Source organism: Thermochaetoides thermophila, assembly GCF_000221225.1.
Source record: "Thermochaetoides thermophila DSM 1495 unplaced genomic scaffold scf7180000011814, whole genome shotgun sequence".
Taxonomy (NCBI): domain Eukaryota; kingdom Fungi; phylum Ascomycota; class Sordariomycetes; order Sordariales; family Chaetomiaceae; genus Thermochaetoides; species Thermochaetoides thermophila.
In genome coordinates this window covers 1570450-1585495 of record NW_006383030.1, presented here as the reverse complement: position 1 = coordinate 1585495, position 15046 = coordinate 1570450, and the positions used below count along the sequence as shown (strand labels likewise).

The window sequence follows — 15046 nt, the reverse complement described above, 5'->3', positions numbered from 1 at the left end:
TATGATGACATGATGACATGATCATGTTTATGATGGTTGCTAGATGTCTTAGCCAAGTATGAAACATGGATGATTTAATGTTTTCAGGAGAATGAAGGAGAGTTAAAGAGGCTACAGGTAGTAGTTAGGATGCGTTTGGCGTTGGATATACCCTATCCTACGACCGCTCATCGTTACTAAGCATTGGTTCTTCAGACGATTACAAACCCTTGACATTTGAAAGTGGTGGCTAGCCCCGAGTCCTATTCTATAGCATCTATGAATTGGTGAGAGGCTTCTGTTCTTCTCTGGATGTCTTAACTCTTCCATCGATGGTGCCGTCACGGTTCAGAAATTCAAACCATTTTTTCAGAGACGTCTGTCATGTGATCTGGACATGCAGCTGCCCCCAAGCATAAATCATGTCAAATGGCATTATATTCTGACGGATTTCCTTTTCTCAAAGCGGGACCCACTTCCCTTCTACCGGTCGTGACCAGACCAGTGCCCTCCTGTCTTAGGCAGCGGGCAATATATATGGTCTGACTTTACACGTAGAATCATTGGATCACGCAAGAAGATTTTACTCCTCCGGCGGTCCACGCGCCAGTACATGCTTGGCAACGGAGTCCAGGGAGCTCTGAGCCCCGGGCCATATCCAGTTGCGCCGCACACGTTTTCGGCTGCCATCGACGTAGTCGGTCTGCGCGCCCAGTTCCAGTTGGCCACCTTTGGCCGGATTGCGCCCGAAGGAGAAACGGATGCCGAAGCGCATGGTCTCCGGGTCGACAATTCCCTTGCCGTCGATAAGTGGCATCCAGCGTGACGGCGACGGCGGAAGGTCCCCGAGCATGCCGCCGTTGACGGTGGCCTCAACGACCAAGACGGCCTCGTAATGTGCTGCCAAGGCCCGGGGGATTGCGGCTTGGAGATAGGAGACGACCTGGGTCAGGCTGTCGTAATCATCTGTGCTGGGAGGACAGGTGGTGGCAAGGGGGTTTTGTGCGCCTGGGTGTAGGGCGGGTAGGCAGCAGATAGAGAATGCGGCACCAGTGAGTTGTGTAGGCTTAAGAAGGATTCGGATCCGGGAGTCGGGAGTGATGGTGATGTCGAATTGAACGGCTGGTGGCCGGGTAAGGATGGTATAAAGGGATGTGGCGGCAGGGGCACCAGGTGGTGAACTCAGCAGGGGCTCCTTCACCGTCATGGAAGAATCCACGCTTGCAGACCGAAGGACGCTAATGTGAGCTGACAGAGTCTGCAGACATGTTTGTATGGACTGGTTGTATTTGTGATAGGAAATAAGAGGTAGGAGGATGGGATACGTGCGAGGCGGACCCTTGTTTATGCCAGGTTCGGAACGGCGTAGCTCGTTCATCCGGTGAGCATGGCTGAGGAGTAAGGATAAGGCTATATTCAGCGACTCGGCCATCACGTCTTGTGGCCCTTCTTGCTGCTCGTCCAAACCTTCTTCTTCCTCGCCAAGGGTCGCTAACCTAATGGAGACAGTCGTTGAGGCATCCATAGTGTAGGTGATAGACGAGGGTTCCAGATGGACGCCCTGGTTGAGTAATGTACGTGCCTCCCGATTGATTTCATGCCACAACTCTTGGGCAAAGATGGTATCTCGCATTTCCTTTACGCGGTCTTGCAAGGGGGCATCGGCAGACACAGGTGAAGGCAAAGACGACCTGCCAACGATACGACCGTCCTCGAGGATGCGAACCTGAATTCGTTGCGATTTGTGTCCAATGCTGCTGCGGTCCAGGAGCACCGAGCCATTGTCTGCGCGCCTCATGGGCGCAATGCTCACAGCCTTAAATTCAGGGGCAGCATTGTTGAAGCCGAACTTGACGCCCATGGTTTGGGGCTCGCGCGGCATACGCGAGGTCTGCCAACCATCGTTTCTGACAGCCAGTACCTCGGACCAATATTTCGTCTCGGCGGCGATCTCCTTCTGCAGTCTCTTGGAGGCAGCAAGGGCGGTGTCGGCAGCCTTGTTCAGGTCCATCAAGCGCTTGCCGATGGTGACCAGCTTGTTGTCGGGAATTCGGCTCTGCGTCAGCGGCGTCGGGGCGTCCAGCATGGTAGCGCCAAGAGTACCGATGCCAACTAGTTCTCGCAGACCGGGACTAAAGGTCGTAACGGCCTGGCCTGGATTCTCCTTGGACAGCAAGAGGGAGACGAAGTCGAGGGCATACAAGGTGGTCTGGCGTGTCTGATCTATGACGCGCAGCATCTCGTGCTTGGCGGTGATGATGTCCTTAGCATCGGCCGGCTCGCCCTCGTTGTCAGAGGGAGAGCTCTCCATGTCAACGTCTTCATCCTGGCCGACGCCATTCTTTTCTTCCTCGACCTTGCGCCTGAGTTCGGCTTCATTGAGGACGCGAAACGCATCGGGATTGATTCGTGCGACGAATTCGGCGATGTTCTGGGGGCCGCGTTGCTGCGTGGGAGGAACCTGGAGTATAAACGGCCTGTCGGTCATTGTTTCGATTTGTTGCCGCAGCATCAGTTACCCAACCGTGGGTTGGTTTGACGTTCGGATGGCAGGCGGGCAGGCCAAGGGTCGCCAGGTTCGGTGGTGGTGGCGTGCAAATGATTGGCAGCAGCTCAAACTCCTTTGGGCTGGTCGAACTGGGATGGTTCCTGAAAGCACGTGTTTGGCGACTGGCGGGCTGGGATCCCGCCAATGTGTGGGCACGTCACAGCAACGACCAGATCCCTGTCATATGCCAAGCCTGCCGGCGAGAGCTACCCGCACCTGCCCCCCACCTGAACTCTGGACCCGCGTGGGAGCTGCCCGATGTGGGGTCATGAGATATGGTGGGGCATAGGCAAAGATGTCAAGCTGTTGGGAAGGAACATCAGGTTATCAGTTGTTCATGGGTCTAATACGAACCACTGGATTGGAACAAATGTCAGTCAAGAATGGTAGGAATGGTATTTCGCTTTCATGGGCTTGAAGTATCAGGCTTTGTCATCCCGAGATTCTCGGGGGACGGCTGCTTTGCTGGCACTGAGCTCCCACGACCCCACGACACTCGGCCACGCGCCCGCCGCAAGCAGTCCATCCACGACTCCTGGCTGATGGAGCGTCGGAGAAGCAGCGCAATAGATCATGGAGCTTGCGGCGACTTGGCCGCCGAACTGACAGCGCGCTTCCCGGATGATCCCCACCCCATCCACACGGTTTACATAAGGCGGTATGTCATACAGCGGCGCACTAGGTACGACGTAGGTAACTCCTTGACAGTGAGGCTAGCAAAACCCCTCACTCCGATGCGGAAGCAGCGCCACAACGTTAGCGGCCAGCCATGCCGCATGCCAGCGCGCGGGCAGCAGCAGCAATGGGACTGCAACGTCGCGATGTCGGAGTCCCGACGATGGAGCTGGACGCTGGTTGCTGAGGCAGTCAATCGGTAGCCGGATCCAGCAAAAGAAAACGGTAGAAAAGAAAAAAAAAGACTCCGGTGTTAGACTCGCCTCAGGAGAGGAGTCGAGACGCCTTCGCCGAAATGCGAAATGGCAGAGATGAAGTAATTTTGCTGCGGTGCCCCTCATTGGCGATAAGATAAGAGCTCCTGCCAAGCAAGGTCGATGGTGGTGTTAGGTGCCTGTTGTTTTTGTGCCCTGCTCGTCCGACTCGTGAATTGCATTAAACCTCGACGGACGCCGCTGCCCAGTCGAGGTGTGCTTCCTATTTTCTGCGTCTCACCGGCCTCCAGCGAGGGAGCCCGTACGCAGTACTTAACTCCGGTCACCATTGGCTGCACACGGTCAACACCAACCCTAGTCCATCCCAAGTTCTCACAACCATCGTCTCCACTGTACGCAGACTCGCTGATCGCCTGCTACTCTGTGCCCCGCATTCCGTATGCCATTTCCTAATCTAAGTAACTTGAGCTTTTCCTTTAGGCCCTTCTCTTCCATCGCCCACCACTTCCACGTCCTCATCACTTTCGCCCTCTTTTCTATCCCTATCGGTCTCCTTCTCCTTGCCCCGCGTCGGGCCCGCAACCATCCTCTCTCTTCCTCGTTCCCCTCCGACGCCCAAACTACCGACGACGACAAGGACGACGAAACCGCTTCCAAGATGGCACCCAAGAAGAAGATTGCCATCATGACGTCGGGCGGCGACTCGCCTGGCATGAACGCTGTTGTGCGTGCTTGCGTACGCATGGCCATATACCTGGGCTGCGATCCCTACTGCATCTACGAAGGCTACGAAGGCCTAGTCCGCGGCGGCGACCTAATCCGGAAGATGGAATGGCACGACGTCCGTGGCTGGCTCTCTGAGGGCGGCACCCTGATCGGCACTGCCCGCTGCATGGCCTTCTATGAGCGCGAGGGTCGCCTTGCTGCCGCCAAGAACCTCATTGCCCATGGCATTGATGCCCTCATCATCTGTGGTGGTGACGGCTCTCTCACCGGGGCCGACCGCTTCCGCGCCGAATGGCCCTCGCTGCTCGACGAGCTCGTCGAGAAGGGAGAGTTTACCGAAGAAGAGGTTACTCCGTATAGGCATCTCAATATTGTCGGCCTGGTCGGCTCCATCGACAATGACTTGTCGGGCACAGATGCCACAATTGGCTGCTACTCGGCCCTGCAGAGGATTTGTGCTGCTGTTGACTTGATCGAGGCCACTGCCTCGTCCCATTCTCGTGCTTTCGTCATCGAGGTTATGGGCAGGCACTGTGGTTGGCTCGCTTTGATGGCCGGTGTCGCTACCGGAGCTGATTTCATCTTCATCCCAGAGAAACCTAGGGAGGACAACTGGCGAGAGGAGATGTGCCGCATTGTCGAGAATGTGAGTGTCTCTTCACGTTGTATCATGACAGTGATATGAGATGCTGAATAGTGATCAATGATCATCACAGCACCGGAAACGCGGAAAGCGCAAAACTATTGTCATTATCGCGGAGGGCGCCCTCGACCGAGAAGGCAACAAGATCACTCCCCAGATGGTGAGAGACCTCCTTGCCGATAAGAACGGTCTCGCTATCGACACACGCATCACTACCCTAGGCCATGTCCAGCGCGGTGGCACAGCCGTCGCCTACGACCGGATGCTCGCCACTTTACAGGGCGTTGAAGCCGTCAAAGCCGTGTTGGATGCCACCCCAGAAATGCCAACATGGGTCATTGCTATCACGGAGAACAAGATTGTCAGAAAGCCTCTGATGCAGGCAGTTCAGGACACCAAGAAGGTGGCCGCTGCCATTGAGAGCCAAGATTTTGATCTGGCCATGTCGCTGCGGGATGCAGAGTTCGCCGAGCAATATAGGTCCTTCATGATGACTACGGCTGTCCAGGTGAATAAGGAGATGTTGCTGCCAGAAAAGGATGTAAGTCGTCGTCGTCGTCGTCGTCGTCGTCGTTGTGAAACAGTTCAGAACTGTGTACTTGGCAAAGCATATGCTGATGACGAGCTCCCCAGCGCATGCGTATCGGCTTCATCAATGTTGGCGCTCCCGCTGGCGGCATGAATGCTGCAGTCCGTGCCGGCGTCGCATACTGCTTGTCGCGCGGCCATGAACCGATTGCTATCTACAATGGCTTTGCTGGATTTGCACGGCATCATGATGATCAGCCAGTCGGCTCTGTCCGTCCCTTCGACTGGCTTGAGGTCGATGGCTGGGCTAGCAAAGGTGGCTCGGAGATTGGCACGAACCGTGAACTGCCGAGTGAGTCTGGTATGGAAACTATTGCCAACTTGATCGAGCAGTACAGACTCGATGCACTTTTCCTGATTGGTGGCTTTGAGGCCTTCCACGCTGTCTCGCAGCTGCGCAAGGCTAGAGACCAGTACCCGTCGCTATGCATTCCCATGACCCTGCTTCCGGCTACGATTTCCAATAACGTGCCGGGCACGGAGTACTCGCTCGGCTCGGACACGTGTCTTAATGAGCTTGTCGAGTATTGTGACAAGATCAAACAGTCTGCTTCGGCCACGCGTAGGCGTGTGTTCGTCATCGAAACTCAGGGTGGCCGTTCGGGTTATATTGCCACCCTCGGCGGTCTTGGTGTCGGCGCGTCAGCAGTTTACACTCCTGAGGAGGGTATCACTCTCGATATGCTGGCAACTGACGTTAAGCACCTCAAGGACGTTTTTGCCCATGATAAGGGTCAATCACGGGCTGGTCGGTTGATTCTGATCAACGAGAAGGCATCCAAGGTGTACAATGCGCGGTTGATCGCTGACATCCTGCGCGATGAGGCTCACGGCCGGTTCGAGGCACGCGAGGGTATTCCCGGCCACATGCAACAAGGTGGTGTGCCATCGCCCATGGACCGGTGCCGTGCTGTTCGCCTAGCCATCCGCTGTATCCAGCATCTCGAGCAGTTCGGCCGCGGTGTCCACAACCGCGTCAAGAACGACCCCATGAGTGCCACCGTCATCGGCATCAAGGGCGCCAGCGTTGTCTTCACTCCCATCCAGAAGCTGGAGGAGGAGGAGACTGATTGGCCAAATCGCCGGCCCAAGACCGCTTTCTGGCTGCCCTTGACGGAGATTGTTGATATCCTCTCGGGTCGGCCCAAGCACAAGAAGCCTGAGCCGGAATTGACAGGGCTCAAGGCAAAGGATGTAAAGAGAGGGCTTGACGATCTTTGAGGTTAAGTGAAGACTTAAGACGCGGAGATCGCGGAGAAGGGAAGGGAGAATGGAGTAGAGGGTCTGGACTTGGTTATATCATGTCATGTCTTACTTGTTTGTGTTTGGGCCTGGCCATTCTTTATCGCACATCAGAAGCATCTCCCAACACCTACGTGGTAGTTGTGGACTACTTTGTTCACAAGATAAAAAACATGGGAGCCTACATTCATATCAGTTTAGACTTATGAAGGTCCATATATGGTCAGATTCAAGCTTATTCACTTTTTGGACTGTTCATTCGGGGTTGTCAGTTGCTTCGACCCAGCGTATCCGTACACTGCAGATGGACCAGCTCATCCGGAGCAAGCCGAGAGTTCCAGGTTCAATGCCCCTGATCAGCCCAACGATCTCTAGGACGGCCCAGACCGTCAGCCGTGAGCTTGTTTGCCGCCTTACTGTCATGCGATCTACACAAGATCAGGCGCTCTCATGTCAGGTTGGCTTCAGTTAAACGCAGCGTCGAGACAAGAGGAAAAAAGAGGGAGGGGTGGATGGAGCATTGTGGTTGGCGCCCAACCTTCATCCTGTTGGCAGGTCGCGAGATTGTAGGTACGAGGGTGGCTTAGTGAGCGTTGTCAGCAACCTCTTTTTTAGAATATGTTCATGCATCGAACATCGACCGCTCAATTCTTTTGGGTGAGACTCGGTGTCAAAGCTGGACGAGGTGCCAGCAGAGTTAGCCAGTTAACAATGTATTACCGACTTCCCATAGACGGAAACTCTGACGGTATTTGTCGCCCAGCATGCATTGTCAGCAGGGGTTTTGTGGGCTAATTTTTGCCTGTCCCAGCCAGTCGAGTTGTTTTGCATGTGGGCCAGTGGAATTTTGCCCGCATTTCATGCAGCTCGCGATTGAGCCAAGCTTTTTTTCTGTCGCGACATCGGCAGGGTTCGCGAGCCCCGGGCCAACGGTTTGTGGTTGTTCCCACGGCTGGTTGTAAGCACTAGAGATGCACCTGTGGCTTGGTTTCGCTGCCTGTGAGCTGTGTCTCGGAAGATATTGATGACTGTTGATGCCTGGAGAGTTGGCAAATCACCAATACTAGGTAGCACATTGGGAGGCCCGTTTCTATCTCGGGTCGGTGTTTGAAGGAATGAGGTCGACAAGTTCACAGCGTGTGCCGTCCGGACGGTAAAAGAGAGAAGAGCCTCAAGAACGGAAGCCAAAGCAAAAAGCGGGCCTGGCGGGGGTTCCCGCAAGGGTCTCGACCCACCTACGATCCTGACCACCTCTCCCCCCTGTCACCAGCCGCCAAACCGCGTAGACAGCAATCCAGGCGTCGAAAACCACCTTTTCCAACCCGTTCCTCGTTTCCCCGTTCCGTGTACAACGTGACTGCAACAAGAAGCTTCCTGCATTTAAGATGGCAAGCCAAGATACGTCGGTATTGGCCAGGCAGCCGCAAAGTTGCAGCACGGGGGAAACAGAAGCGAAAAGCATATCGCGAGAGAGAATCATAAAATATGCAAGTTGATATGCTCCCGGTGACTAGACTGCTTGCTGCCGTCAGCAGGATCCCCTGCCTCGTCAGCTCCCGGATGCTGCTTTTCGGTTGGATCAATCCTCTTGTACCTGCTCTTGGCTCATCATCATGAGGACCGGGATTGGGCTCGCCTGTGCTTTTTTTGACTTAAGCTTCGTCCCAAGTGCTGTCGACCTTCACACCATCTTCTTCCCCTTTTCCCTCATCACCAGTCCTTCTTGTTTTGTGATTTTATCCCACCACCCTCCCAGTTCAGTTCCTTGGTTCCCTGGACGAGGGTTCTACTGGCAGGGGCTATCGGTCATTGCTCCGTTCTCAGGAGAAACACACCATCTGGTTCTGTCCTGCCCATTCTTGGCCCTGTGATTGTGCAACAGGAGCACCAGAGAGATCTGGCCTTCTGGGCGACATCATCTCCTGTTGATGCCCGTTCAACAAGCCTAACCTCCCAGCTACGTCGCATTCATGCCTGCTTGGTGACCTCGACACGTTCTCGAAGGTTGGCCCCGACGATACCCTTGACATTTCCTTTGGTTTAGCTCAAGGTTTTTCAATCGCGGCAATATTTGTTCTGAAGTATGGCCTCACTTCTGTGGCGATTATTCCTTCTTGCCGTAAATATCTCCCCGAGCCGTGCAGCAATCGCAGCATGGTGGAACGAGCTTGGACCGCAAGTCATTTTGCAGGACGAAGCAACCGGAGACATTCGCTACAGTGCCTGCAATGCCTATGAGCAAGCTTGGTATTCAACCAACGGCGAGAATTCATTAAAACTCAGTCACAAGCCCAAAAATGGCACACCGTTGGCTGGGGTTGGGTGGTATACCCAAGCCTATACAGTGTATGTGATGGCTTGCCCCCTTGAAATGCTTTTTGTCCAGGAAGAGAACCGTGTCTTGCTGACCGTCAAGCTAGGGCTTCCATATGGTATATTACTGAGTTTGATGAGATTGCTAACACTGTAGTCAACTGCAATAACCGGACTGGTCTCTTTAGGAGTGTGGGCAACTGAGTCGTCAGTCGAGATGCGCCCAGCATCCATTCTAACAGCGGTCTCGCCGCCATTGTTCTCGGCGAATCAGACGGATTCCGCGTTTACTACCACGACAAGGATGGTGCTATCAACGAGCTGAAGTATGATCCTAAAAGAGATGAATGGTCACATAATGGCTTCATCACCAAAGACATCAGCTCCTTGCCAGCCTTGGCCGCCACGTTTACCAGCAAGGAGAACATAACAGTTGTTGCCCCGAGGGATGATAAGACCATCGGCGTAACCAGGTACCAAAAGGATGGAGATTGGCAGAGAAGTATGTCTGCAACGTGCTAGATACCTTACTGTGACAGAGATCTGACAGCTATTAGCAACTTTCCCATACCCGCTTGACAGTGATATTGGCGTCACTCAGGAGACCGACAGAACAAACATCACCGTGGACACTACCGCCGCAGTCAACTTCACTCTTCCTGCCTGGGACGGAGCCCCTCGCGGCATTGGAATCAGCGTCGACAGAGAGCACACCCGTTCAGTTTGGTATATCGGCACCGACAGGGCCCTTCATTCGGCGTACAATGGAGACTGGGTCTGGCACCTTCGCGAGAATCAGACCGAAGAGATTTGGCCCCTGGCCGACAAGCCCAATGCCGAGCTGGCTGTTGCAGAGATCGCCAACAAAAACACTGTCTTCGTGTACTATATCGTCAACGGCAAGCTGGCCGAGATCAAGTACCTCAACGACGCCTGGCAACCATGGAATCACGTTCCCGAGCCACCGCCGATCCCAACGACCACCAATACCGCTCCGGAATCGACAATCACCTTTGCCGGCGACGGTAACAACGGGGACGACGACTCGTCTGGTCTGTCCACAGGCGCCAAAGCCGGAATTGGCGTCGGAGTCTCTCTCGGCGCCATCGCTCTCGGCGCCATCATCGCCGTCCTATTCCTCATCCGCCGCAAGCACAAACAGCAGCAGCAAACCCCGCAGTATACGCCCTTCTCGGAGACCGCCTCAGGCACCCTGGCTCCCGACACGCCCGCACCCGCGTACGGCACACCCTCGACAGCTGTAGTCGCTCCAGACGGGACGGTGTTGAACGGTGACTTCGTGTGGGCTCAAAAGGAAGGAACGTACGGCCTTGCGCCAGAAGTGACCGAGCTCGACGGCCGGGAGCGCAGTGCGGAGCTAGATGCACGGCCCGTGTACGAACTTCCACATCAGCCGTATCCGCATTCTGAGGAACTGCAGGCGCGGGAGCCGAAGCCGAAGCAGCAGTGATATTTGCGTTGGGGATCTAATACACGTTGAATCTCACAGTGGGATTGGTGCCAACGGTGGAATTCTGGAGAGAAAGCTATGCCAGAGGGGGGAACCACAGATCAAGCATACGCTGGTCACGGAGGGGAGTCGGTGCAACAACAGGCATCTCCTGTCTTACAAGAATGTCTCATTTTCTCTCCTTCTGCACAGGTCGTGAACATACGTACATTTCGTGCTTCATACAAAAAGCCGCCGAAGTAGACCTTCAGGGAATCGACAGCCGTTTGTATGACTTTCCCAAGTATGGTCGCATCGGAATGATTGGTATTTGGGTGTTAGATAATTTCGCCTTACCCTTTCTTGTATGTACCTGTTTATGGTAATATATCTTCCTTTTCAAGAAGATGTACCGGAAACTTCTTTTGCAGTTTGTCTGGATGTAAATCTCCAAGCAACAAATGATCATCAAAGGTCCATCTTGATTAGAGTCGATTGAATATGTGGAATTCAAGCCATACATAAGGCGCGGGGAGAACAACACTCTAGCAAGTGTGCTAAACCACTAGTCTCTTCACCAATAAGTAACCTCTAGGTCTCAGGCATATTCCTATATCTCACGGTCCCATATTTAGAAATCTTATACGGCAGAGTTGCTGTAAACAGCCAAACACGAGTAGTACTAGCACATGAAGAAGAGCAAGCGCGCATCATAAGTGAGTGATGCCCAACTCACAGGAACAGTCCAACATTACTGGGCAGCGCTCTGCGGAGCAGAATAGTTCTCCCAAAAATTCCATTGCTTAACCTCCCCTTGGACCAACACCAAATAGGTATGCCAGCTCACGCTCACTCAGCCTTCCGAGTTGTTTCAATGATCCCTCGTCCAGTGCAGCTTCAACCAACTGCCGTTTCTCTTCTTGAAGTGCCAGAATGCGATCTTCGACAGTTTCCTTGACCAAAATACGGTGCACCTGCACATTCCGTTGCTGACCGATGCGGTAAGCGCGGTCAACAGCCTGCATCTCAATGTATGGGTTCCAGAAGGGATCGCAAATAATGATGCGCGAAGCCATCGTCAGGTTCAGACCAGCATTCCCGGCACGAAGAGACACTAACATGACCCTATTGCGCGGGTTTTCGGCGAAGTCCCGTACCACTTCATCACGCTGGTTGCGAGGCATGTCGCCGGTGTAGCGGCAGTAGCGCAGCTTAAGCTTGTACTTGATTTGTACCTCAAGCAGGTCAAGGAGAGAGGTCCATTGCGAAAAGATAATTGTCTTTTCGTCTGTCTCTTGAAACTCCTGGAGGAGACCCATTACCTTTGTGACTTTTGTTGAATCCATCCAATTGTCCCGAAGGTAGTGCATGTAGCGACGTCTGGAGTCTTTGTTCCTGGAAGCCTCGGCTCGAAGCTTCGTCAGCATCTGAGGTTGGATTTCCTCGGCCTTGGCCTTGCCCTTTCCTTTGTCTTTGCGTTTCTGTAGGCTTTTCCCCTTCCCACCTCTTCTTCCCTCCATGGGCTTCCCGTGCCGAGTTTCCTCCTTGATCCTCGCGAATGCTGCGATTTCGGCATCAAGCTTGGCGTCCTCGTCTTCTTCGGCTTCGCTATCATTGATCACATCATCGTCCGCCACAAATCTAGCAAGGTTGCCCTCGTAATCGTCCTCATCGTCCAAAGAATCGCCCTCGAATGAACAACCCGACTCGGAATCGGAACAAGAATCCGCGACTTTATCAACTTCGTTATAAGCGGCGTTTGTTTCCTCTTCTTTTAACATTTCGGGCATGTGAATTTTCCGGAATGCGGCGAGGTTGGTAATCTTTTTGGGATCAACTGGGCCACGGCAAATGGGACACTTGAAGGCCCCATGTTCATTGCCGTACCGGATGTTGCTTTGCGTGGCATCGTCCGAGAGACGAGTAAAACACGCGGGACAGGTGTCATGACCACACGGGGTTAAGAATATCGAATCCGAAACCGCATCGAAGCAAATTGGGCAATCCAAAGCATCGGCAGAGGGGTCCGTAATCCGCTCGGTCTTGATTCGTTCGACCACAGCATCATCCATCCCTTTTGCGACTATCACCATCTGGTCGTTGTCAACAATATCGGCGCTTACAGTTTCGAACTCTGTCAAATGAGGATGGCAGCAAGCCTGACGAAGTCGCAACAGGAGAACAAGAATGTTGCTGTAGTTCTTTCCAACAGTACCTGCGCGGAGATATTTGTTGAATTGGACACGTGACTTCGTTTCGAGCTCGGTGTAGAACTGTCTTTCATCTTCAGAAAACTCCACATTTTCCTCGTGTTCGATTTTGGAGGGAAGTGTCAAGATAGGCTTGCCGTCAATCTGAGAGTTCTTCATCCGTCTGAGCATAATTGCTTTGAGGACAGCTTGGAGTTTACGCATTGAGGTTTCCCTTCTCAAGTTTGTTCCATTCTTGCTGGCGAGGCACCGGAATGCCTGGTCATAAGTTAGTTGGACGTACCCAAATGGCTACTACAGGGATGTAGATGCATACCCCTTGGAACGTTTTGAAGTCATTATATGGCCTGATGCGTAGAAACCGGATCAACGGGTACAGTTCTGCCACCGAGTTCATCATCGGCGTTCCAGTCAAGCACCAACGGTACGTGGCCTGGATCTGGTGCACTGCCCTGGAACTCTGAGTATCCTTGTTCTTGATAAACTGGGCCTCGTCAAGAATGACCCGATAAAATTTACTCTTCGGATGGAGGATGGGACACTTCTTCAGAAGTTCCTGGTCGTAGTCAGGCATATAATTTGGGCAAGTTTGGATTCGCTCCGAGATGTGGTTTTCGTATTGTTTCCATTCCGAGGCAATCAGACCATAAGAGGTGAGAACAACGTCGTAATTCTTGATCTCCGAGTAGGACACCTTTTTCCTCTGGTGAAGGAGAAGAACGCTCATGCTGTGAGATGCCTTCAGCTTTTTCTTCACTTCCTGTTCCCATTGCTTGATCAGGGCAACAGGACCGATGATCAAATTTGTCTACTGCATGTCAGAATGTGTTTAGCTCAGCAACTGTCAGCTCTGCGACACATACCTTGACATTGCGATCCGCAGACTGGCGCGAAGCAATCAACGCCAGGGTTGAAATGGTCTTACCGAGACCCATATCATCTGCCAGAATCCCGCCTTTGTTTGTTCCGTCTTCCATATCTGACATCCATTTGAGGGCTAGCTGTTGATGCGGGTAAAGGGGATACCTCAGGGCTTCAGGGGTTTCTCCACGCTCTTCCTCCGGGATTTCCATGTCATGGCGTATATTCGACAACAGTTGGTGAATCTCTTCTGCTGTTTTCCTGGGATCATTGACATAATCATCGAGGAAACTGAGGAGACGAGAGTCCAGAGGCTTCCCATCTGCATCAAGCATGGTGTTGAAATCGTAGCCCTTAACGCGATTTATGGTTGCTATCAAGCTTGTAGAAGCTCCGTAGCCTTCATAGTCATCTGAGGACTCCCACCAGGATGGCAACCGCGTCCCATTGACCGAGAATTCTGTGTCGTCACGAGCTGAAGAAACTGGTTGGCTTGACATCGCAGAATTCCTGTAAGATTCTTCGTTGGTGAAAGTTCCCGCATAAGCCGAGGTGAGAGGACCCATGGGCTGTGAGGAATGATGGTAATAGGTGTCTGTATTGAAAAAATTCGGCTGGTTTGCTCCAGAACTCTGGTTCTTACCGAAGGTTGAGCGCGGTGATGATTCAGAAGAATAAGCGTCGAATGGCACGTCGGCAACCGTCTTAGGTATCTGCAGATGTTGGCCATTCTCACTAGACTGCGATTGATAGGCGGACAGTGAACTGGCAACCATGCTTCCCCCTTGGTGAGATATAACTTGGCGTCGAGCCCACTCAATGGGTGGGATGTTAGGGTGTTGGGGGTTGAAACCACTTGAGTCCAACGACCTAGCCCCAGTTTGATTTGGCATCATAGACAGCATCGGCGGTGGCAGCCGAGGAAAGGAGGGTAATGCAGGTCGAAATGCGATAGTCGTATGCTGCGTCGAACCGACGCCTGTTGCCCCTCCGTTATTGGGCTGAGAATCCCAATGACGATGGTGCCTGTCACTTCCAAGGGCAGTCTTTGGACTGTCTGGAGTGGCAGCATGAGGGCCGTTTGTGCTTTCTTCCTGTTTGACCTGCACAGTCTCTTGGACTGGTGTTGAACTTTGAACTGGTCTGCCAAGAATCCTACTGAAGGCACTTGCCGAGCCCGATGATGAACCAGATCGAGAAGATATGTCCCGCGATCCAGATTCATTGGCTAGTTGCCACGCAAATGCGGCGTCTCGATCAGCTTCTTCCTTCAGTCGACGCAGACGCGCTTCTTCTTGTGCCTGCCGCTGAATAACTACACGCCACTCAGTTTCATCGTCCCTAAATTGCCGGTCAGTACAACAATGGAGGTGGGGTAGTGATGTCAGTCAAAGAAACAGGGAAAATGTTGATGAACCTAGAAGGCAGCGGCAAGCCCAGGTCAAAAACTCTCATTCATAAAAGCGTGAACGTACCCAGTAAGGTCGAGGATGTCTAAGTCATTAAGTTCAACATCATACCCGAACGGCAAGTCTTCTGGGCTTGGTGTGGTCTTTCTTGACTTGGAAAGACCCCAAGCAAGAGTATCAACATCGA

At 53.1% G+C, this 15046-nt stretch overlaps 4 protein-coding genes across 4 annotated transcripts; 2 read left to right on the top strand and 2 right to left on the bottom strand.

Moving 5' to 3' along the window:
• Positions 1 to 562: 562 nt before the first annotated feature.
• CTHT_0014540 (uncharacterized protein) lies at positions 563 to 2467 on the bottom strand (the record flags this gene model as incomplete). Its single annotated transcript, XM_006691904.1, has 1 exon — positions 563 to 2467. One exon carries the CDS (start codon positions 2465 to 2467, stop codon positions 563 to 565), a length of 1905 nt encoding a protein of 634 aa, XP_006691967.1.
• A 443-nt stretch (positions 2468 to 2910) lies between these two features.
• On the top strand, positions 2911 to 6595 carry CTHT_0014530 (6-phosphofructokinase-like protein; the record flags this gene model as incomplete). Its single annotated transcript, XM_006691903.1, has 4 exons — positions 2911 to 3185; positions 3898 to 4789; positions 4860 to 5327; positions 5420 to 6595. The coding sequence occupies 4 exons, from the start codon at positions 2911 to 2913 to the stop codon at positions 6593 to 6595; spliced, it is 2811 nt and encodes a 936-aa protein (XP_006691966.1).
• A 2318-nt stretch (positions 6596 to 8913) lies between these two features.
• Positions 8914 to 10400, top strand: CTHT_0014520 (uncharacterized protein; the record flags this gene model as incomplete). The annotated part of the gene is made up of 4 exons (XM_006691902.1): positions 8914 to 8962; positions 9033 to 9048; positions 9142 to 9431; positions 9487 to 10400. 4 exons carry the CDS (start codon positions 8914 to 8916, stop codon positions 10398 to 10400), a joined length of 1269 nt encoding a protein of 422 aa, XP_006691965.1.
• Positions 10401 to 11182: 782 nt separating this feature from the next.
• CTHT_0014510 (SWI/SNF family DNA-dependent ATPase-like protein) lies at positions 11183 to 14016 on the bottom strand (the record flags this gene model as incomplete). The annotated part of the gene is made up of 3 exons (XM_006691901.1): positions 11183 to 12847; positions 12906 to 13397; positions 13453 to 14016. The coding sequence occupies 3 exons, from the start codon at positions 14014 to 14016 to the stop codon at positions 11183 to 11185; spliced, it is 2721 nt and encodes a 906-aa protein (XP_006691964.1).
• Between the last annotated feature and the right edge of the window lie 1030 nt (positions 14017 to 15046).